An 8,408-nucleotide genomic window follows, 5' to 3' on the forward strand; every position below is an offset into this window, starting at 1 on the left:
CACATGTTTTTCACCCTTCTAGAGGTTAATTGCATTGTTTTTTCCTCTGCCGGCTGACATTTAAAAAGCATCCGCCACCAGGTGCACAGGATGAGAGATGGAGAGTGAAATCAATCTGGGTTGCAGTGAGGGCAGAGAGGCAGGATGATCTATGTTTGGGACGATTTGACACCCTTCAGGAAACTGGTTTAGGCAACAAACAACTGGAGAAACAATCGTAGGATTGAACAAACAAATGTTATGACCTTAGATCTCTGTATCTTAGCAAATACAGTAACACTTTCTTTGAGGACCATGTCTATAATGATTTATAAACATAAATTTGTATGCGTTAAAATCTGCTTTTGCACTGTTGAGTTATACGTATAAGCACTCATACATATTCATAATGCTTTATAACAATAATCTCAACACATTATAAAGAATTTAATAATGACTAAGGTCAAGTATCATAATACTTCATAATTGCTGGTGACTCATTGACGTTTTTTGTAAGGATCATAGTTTGTTGTAACTCCAATAGTTGTAACACAGAATAATCTTTTTCTAAAGTAATATAATCACTGTTATAATGCATTAAATTGTGATAATAAGTTACTCTAAGTAGTCACTGTTTTCTTTAAGAAAATAAAAATGTTTACAATGTTTTGTGTTTCTCTTGCATACATTGAATGATATCTTTTCACTTTAATTATAGCAAACCACATTAAAATGCATTATAACGGTGATTATAATGTATTATAGAATGTTTATAATGTATTACTACTATTGGAGTTGTACACTATGATCATTGCATAAAAAACATTTCAGTGAGTGACCAACAAATATGAAGTATTATGATAGTTGACCATAGAAGTCATTATAAAATGCTTTATAATGTGGTATAATTGTTATAAATCATTATGACCTATAATAACAGTGCTATAAACAGATTATAACACACTTTAAGTATGTTAATAATGCCGAATAGACATGGGCTTCATAGAAAGGGTACTTAGAAGTAAAAGCATCAGGAATGATGGACTATTACTTCTCCTGTTCGCTCCATCTGGTTTTGCATTCTGTCTTCTTTCTGAGGTTCTTCACTATTTTATTGTGTAGGACAAGAATGAAACAGCAAAAACTGTTTTACTTGCATGAAAAACACATGAGATTTTATAGTGTAGCTTAAGGATAAATCTAATTTATTTACATAGTTGGCCATTAGCATTTTATAAATTGCTGAGATCTGTGAATGCAGCAACATCACTTTAAAGTCAGACGGGTCAAGAAACACAAGCATCACACCATCATGCAGGTTGTAAACAAACCTCCAGATCATTTATTGGGAAAAAAAGCAAAGGTGAACAATGATAATTTTAATCACATTTTACAGATCCACTTCCTGTTTCAACGCATTAGGTGTGCACACAGTTTTCCTGTGTAATGAAGGGTCACCAGTTTGACCTCCACATGAAGTGGTTTGGACAAACTGTTTGCTTATTTACAACCCAACCCTGCTGCCAGACAACAGCATCGGTATTGAACGATTGGATCCAAACATCATGAGGTGTGGAATGATCAGATGTGTAGTAATCAGATACCGGGCTGTGACAAATATAATAATAAACTGATTGACTGCTTGTGTTTGTTGCCCCACTAAACTTTGTAGTAGTGAAGTCCCCGGGTTCCCATTTCTCAGCAACTGGTGACATCACTGCTGTTGCTAATAGGAATGATGGCCAAACCCCCCCCCCCCCCCCCCCCCCCCCCCCAATAAAACAAGGCCCAAGTTGTAACAAGCTCAAATTAGATGATACACATGGTATGCTGCCCTTCTCTCATACAGACAAAAAATATCATAAACTCAAACATCTGTCATGCAATTAGGGTTATGATGATTTAAATGTATTAACCTCCACCCTTAATATATATATTAGTGCTGGGCAACGATTACAATTTTTAATCGCGATTAATCGCATGATTTTTCTGCAATTAATCGCATTGTTATGCGCAAAATTCAATAATGAATTCAAAAGTAGTGTACAGCGCACTTTTATTTTAAACGTACTGCTATATGAACAAAAGTGCAATAACATTTGGTTTGCAAACACTTTAAAAGTAAGGTGCTTTTTAACAGCAGTTTTCCCTTTACACAGTAGCAGTTAAAATACAGTTATGATTCTGATAATAGATATTCAGCCGGTGTTCACAACTTTATTTTAATGTGTGTAATACAATTTGAAATATAAACCTTGAAAACTGCAAACATATCTACGTCATGTTTTTTTCTTTTTTTTTTAATGTTTGTTAAATTCTCAGTAGCGATAACTAAATGATATGCTTATTGTACATATTCCAAACAAAACAACTTTAAAAACTCTTAAAAAATAATTTAAATGAATCATTTCTTTTTTGCTTTTTTGGTATTTTGGTCAGACACATATGCAACGCTGATTACCGTAATATGTGTGATATTTGTTATAAATGTACGTTGGTACATAGAGGGTTATAAGAAGCTGTACATGGAGGGACTTAGGACCCAGGGAAATGTAGGTGAAGGAAACAGGAAGAGACGGAAGAGATGCCACACTATAATAATAATAAAAAAATGTAATAATAAAAAAAAACTGCGTTAACTCGCGATAAAATAATTCTTGGCATTAATTAATTAATGCGTTAACACGATAATAGCGCGTTAACTTTCCCAGCACTAATATATATATATAAATGTATATAAATGTTGTTGTTATGTTGTCCTCGTCTGTCTTTTCAGTATCTGTGTATTTATGCATGCTGGTTGTCCATCTGTGTCATGACTGTCTTTGTGTTCTACCTCCCCACTTTATGTCTGTGTCCTTTGTCTCTTTTTGGGATTTATTTTCCTCATTGGTCCAAAAGGTCTCTTGAAAGGTATTGTATGAAAGGAGAAGAGTCCTCTTAATCCTGCTCTAAGAAAACCTCTTCTACTATTGCTCGTTTGCAGTGCATTCTAATTGATGAATGTCTGTTGGACTCATTCCACTTTGTTAACATCCTAATGAGTTTTATCCAATAAATAACAGCATTTCTAAGCATGGTTAATCCAAAAAACACAGCGAGTTGACTTCCTGACTCTATAGTCATGTTAATCTGATGCTGCAGTTTGGCAAATTCTTTTTTTGCAAGAAAGGTTATCTGAAACTCACTCCCATCCTCTAAGTAACTTCCCCAACCTTTTGCTCTTCTAGAAAAAAATCACCTAATCAGATAATTGAATCATTCCCGACTCTGCCCTCTTTCCTTCTGAAGCCATCTTGAAGTCACAGAAATAAAAGGCTCTCTCCCCGGCTCACTGAAGCTGCTGGTGCGGTACAGTCAACAGATGAAAGCAAGCTTTGGCAAATGTGACCGGGGCAGACGGTTTGAAAAAGGCTCTGCCTCTTGGCCACATTTATTTAATTAGCTGTTAGAGATGAAATCTCTAAGCGCTTCAGTGGCACTGGTGCATAGAGAGATGTCCGTCTGATCTGCTGCTGGCACACTCCAAGCATATGGAAACCACGGAGCACACTTTTTACTGCACACTGAGTGTGATGCATTCATCAGCTATGACGTCATCCGCACCTGAATCCACAACTTACTTCATTATTTCGAAATAAATACACACGTGCTGCAGTCTGTAAGTATTTGGAAAGTGACACATCTTTTCTTTGTTGGCTCTGTATGCAGCTTTGTCATTTGTGTGACCTGACTTGTTAACATACAGGCCAAGCTGCTGAGAAAACGGAGATATTCTTGACTCAATGAATGTTGGCATTGTACGTTTCTGCAAACCACGGGATACACACAATCAAGATGTTTCTAAACCATAAATAAGTACGTTTCAGAGATATGTTTAATTGTGCAATGCCACGTGGTTAACTCTGTGAAACAAATTGTTCGCTTTAGAACAAATATCATGCTTTGTGTTAAAGTAATGATGTAACAATGTAACTAGTGTGAATAATCAACTACTTTATTACATAACGTTACGTAACAAGCGTAAAGTCAAAGTTTACTTTTGGTTTCACACGAGACACTAACATCAGTCTCCTGGGTGAAAGTCCTGTGTTTGTTTGATCCATCCCGCCAGCCCTCAATTGTTATACTTATAACTTTTATACAATGTAACTTTCGCTCCATATACATCATCACTTGCTTTGACGAATGCAAAAACATCCGTATTCAACGTAGCCGGGGTTTTCAGAAACGTACAGTGCCGACATTTTCTCCTGGCGACTGGTTTGCTTGACTAGTTAATATTCGAATCGATTAAAACATGACGACCATGCTCTCGCATTTACCCACTTTATGCTCCCACTCTCTTCTTCACCTTGTTACATGTCAGCATGTGTTCTGAAAGCGTCCATCGTTTCACTGTCTCTGCTTCTCTAACTGTCTCTCGCTCTACTCTGTAAGATTCTTTTTTTTGGATTGATATAATGAATACTGGATATGGGGTTTCGATCACAGTCATATTTGCTGGATTTGCGCTGCATCTACTATGTATTCTTAATTATTAACATGTCTGGTTTATAACATGTATCAAGTCTGTGGTTCCCAAAGTGTTTCAGCATGGAGCATGATTCTGAGAAGCTGTGGTGTAGATTTTGTCCTCGCCGAGTAAATCGGAATATATAATGTTTGATAACCTTGAAATGCGATTGACAGACCTGAGCAGAGTTAAGAGATATCAAACAGAAAAATATCTCACCTTTGCATCCTTCGAGTGCACCTCCTGCTGTTATGCTGCTGGCTTGATCTGAGATAAGAAAGCTAATGCTACTCTGTAGCACTTTCTTGCTGTGCATGACGTTCTCTTCCCCCTAAAATCAGAGTAAGGAGACATGCAGCCATGCTCTGAACTAAGATCAAGCACAGCTCCACAAATGAGGTGCACTGGAGTTCTCATGCTTAGATCTCAGGTCAGAATATGGCCACCATTTGGCATGTGTATGCAAATGTCTCATTTGAATTTTTGACGACAGTATTTATCTCTTTTAATCACCCCTATCTCCTACCAAATACTCTATACCTACTTAGGTCTATGTTCGTCATAATTCCACTGGTAGTATTTCTGTCCCAGTCCAGGAAGTGTGACGTTCTTATACTGTACAGAAAGCAAGGTAATCACAGAGAATTCCAGCGTATCCTGTGCATCCCATGTGTTGTTAGCTTTAGGGATCAGAGATGTTGTTGACAGTGATCGTTTCAGATTCATTCAGTGTTAACATTTTATATTGGCAGTGAATAGCTTGCTTGATAGATTCAATCTTAATCCAGGTCATTTATTTCTGATAAAACCTATTAGTTTTAAACAAATTAGTTTTATCTGAAAGTACATTTTAGGAGACAGGGTTGCTTTTAAAACATAGAGGCGAATACTGTATAGTGTTCTGCAAAATCGACTTATAACTGTAGCTCAACAAGCATCTTTGGTATAAAATGCTAATGCAGCTGTCTATTTAAAGGTTCGGTTCGAATTCTATCTTGATACAGTACTCATATGCCATACGTATCTTATTCACGGTGCTGTTAACCTGAAGCACGGAGTACACGTGAATCTGGGGAAGTACCGAAAGTAAAGAAGTCGCCAGGGCTGAGGTGGCGTCCCCCCACAATACGCATGCTTTAGAGCGCAAGCTGTCCTAAGAAGTGTACAATTCTAGTATTTTGCTAGTTTAGCTAGCAAATATAACAAAATATAATTCTAACTAGGGAAACCTAATGACCACAAAGTAAACATCAAAGTGTCTGCTAACAGTATTAACTGGTGACTGGCAGTCAAATACGTCCATGTTGCCAGATTTGTTCATAGGTGTCCGTAACAATGTTGACAGAAAGTAGCCCGATCAGGGCATCACAGCGTAGAACCAGCCCACTCTTCAGGAAAGGAATCAGTCTTTGCAAGTCGAGTTGAGCCTATTGAACTCAGTGTCCTGTCAATCTCAATCCCACTATTTAGACTTATGGGAACATATCATATCTTTATATTGGTGGATACAGCCCAAAAGGTACAGAAAGCAGCCCAAATTACCGTAACCCACACACTTAAATAAAAAGTAACCGATTAGAAGGAAACCACCCTAAAAAAACACTAGTAATGATCCTGTACACAACTACCCACTTGAGTTGGCTGAAGCCTCATATGAGCTTTGGCTGAACTTAAGAATGCACATTCATAGAACATAACTGTGGATTCAGTCCCGTTCACTCACAGTGTAGTCGCTCTACGGAGGAATTGCTTCATGGGGAGTATAGTGTGGAGCAATAAATACAGAGAACTCTTTCAAATGACATATAGCATGTGAGTACTGTATTCATATTATTCAAACCAATCCTGGAAAAATGGAAAAGAAATGACTCATAAAAGTCTAAATTCTAGCCTAATAACACCTGAGTGACCTGGACATTCAGTCACCAAGAGTAGCTGAAAATAATTATGATTAACATCATTTCTTTACCTGCAATCCACATAACCTTTCACTTCCCCCTTTTAACCCGTGCCGATGGGGACAACAGGGTCCTAAACTCCTGCCGACACTGACTCCTGCTCCCGTTTTAACCTTCAACTCTGCTCTCCATCCACCTTTGCAGCAGCGACGAGGACAACAAGCCTCTCCAGGGCAGCCAGACATCGCTGGACGGCAACGTGAAGGAAAGCGACGACAGTCTGGTTGACTACGGCGAAGGTGGCGACGGCCAGTTCAACGAGGATGGCTCTTTCATCGGCCAGTACACGGTGAAGAAGGATAAGGACGAGACAGAGGGCAACGAGAGCTCTGAGGCCACCTCGCCCGTCAACGCCATCTACTCGCTGGCCTAGCGCCCTAGCGCCAGTGGCCCCTCTGACCTGAGGGCGTTACGACAAACCACAGCACCACACACCAGACACAAACACATACACACATGAATATATTACTATATGAAACAGAAGGAACGCAGCAGGGCCTGTCTGGAGACTGTGTAGGCTTCCCTCTGCAGATGAAGTCACGGGAACGCGGGAGTGGAATTAGACCACAAGCCTTTATTTTAGTTTCCAGCTCAAAGAAATTGGCCCATTGGAGGTGGCGTATGGACAAAGAGGACAGTGCTCGTCTTCCTCGGCTCTCTGCCTGCCCTTACACAGACTTGAAGTGTGCCTTCGGGGCAGCTTTCAGCACTTGGAGGAGATCTCTAGAGATTTTTCTTTGGTTCGTTTCTGCTCCGAACATTTCCAGTGTCCCCGCTCTCCCTCCCGATGCGCCCCTCATACCTCTGTAGCGTCCCGGTAAAGTACACAGAAGAGGTCCCTTATACACACACACACACACACTGGCCCGTCCTGTAACATATCAGCTTCTAACCATCAAACTCAACAGGATGCCGGCAGATATGTTTATCATATTGATATTTACGCAATGAAAGATTTTAGTTTTTCCACAGCTAGCAGACGAGTCATTGAATCTTAAAGAGTGCTGTATTCAGTCCTGGCACACATTTTAGTGCCCTGCAAAACTATGCACTATCACCTCCTCCATAGCATTCTGGGTTTAACCTGGTTAGTAAAAGTACACGTTTCGGGTTTCTTTTTTACCACTCGCAGGCTAAATCACATGCTTTTATTCACTCTGCCTTGTACAATGTGGTGGACATGTTTTTCTTACCTCTACTCCAATGTTGTAGTGCAGATGTTCAAAATGGCCGCCACAAGAAAGGCTGTTTCTGCCACAAGCACCAAGCTCTGCTACAGTATGTTATTAATGACGAATATTATTTTGGAGCATGGTAGTAACTTAGTGCAAGAGAAATGGAAAGCAACAGAGAGGAACGTTAGCTTCGCTTGAGAAACACCAGTAGACCACAACCCAGTCAATTCCCTAGTTAGCATGCAGGCTGATGCTGCATTCATGTCAAATGCCAACAGCTGTTGGTGGACAGCGAAAATGTTGATAGATGTTTCTTTTTTTCTTTTGACTTTGGTTTCTTAATTGTTACACGTCGTACTTTTGAAAGTACGTTTTATACCAAACCAGACATTGCTATGTCCATCCAACATGGTGATCACATAATGGCTGATCATGACAGGAAAAAGGGGTTTTATAATGGATATATATTCCTCTAAAACTTACCTGCATGTATTTTTTTCAATTGTGACACCATTTTGGAAGTTTGGGGTCCCAACCCCAAACTTCCAAATATTTGTTTAGCGCCTGAAAGTTGAGATGTGTCATCATTTCAAGTTGGAAATGTCCACATTCTCTCCCATGGGACATGAATGCAGCATGAGAGGCTAGGATCCTTAGGGTGTGTTCAGACTATCAATGCCTTTCATTTTGCCCACAAAACGTTGTGTCTTTTTTTCATTGTTGCTGGGCAACCACCAAATGAGTGCTAACATTAGCTTAACACAAACAACGAACTTTACG

The 8,408-nt window shown here is 39.3% G+C and overlaps 1 protein-coding gene across 1 annotated transcript in view; it reads left to right on the forward strand.

Annotated features, from left to right (window-relative positions):
- nfasca (neurofascin homolog (chicken) a) overlaps positions 1 to 6,893 on the forward strand; it is a gene marked incomplete at its 5' end in the record, with an annotated part of 58,089 nt that extends 51,196 nt beyond the window's left edge. The window contains one exon of the mRNA XM_079183379.1: positions 6,598 to 6,893. Within this exon, the coding sequence (XP_079039505.1) occupies positions 6,598 to 6,826 (229 nt within the window). The 3' untranslated portion in view covers positions 6,827 to 6,893. The remainder of the gene's footprint in view (positions 1 to 6,597) is intronic.
- Between the last annotated feature and the right edge of the window lie 1,515 nt (positions 6,894 to 8,408).

Source organism: Pholis gunnellus (assembly GCF_910591455.1).
Source record: "Pholis gunnellus genome assembly, chromosome: 3".
NCBI classification, from domain to species: Eukaryota; Metazoa; Chordata; class Actinopteri; order Perciformes; family Pholidae; genus Pholis; species Pholis gunnellus.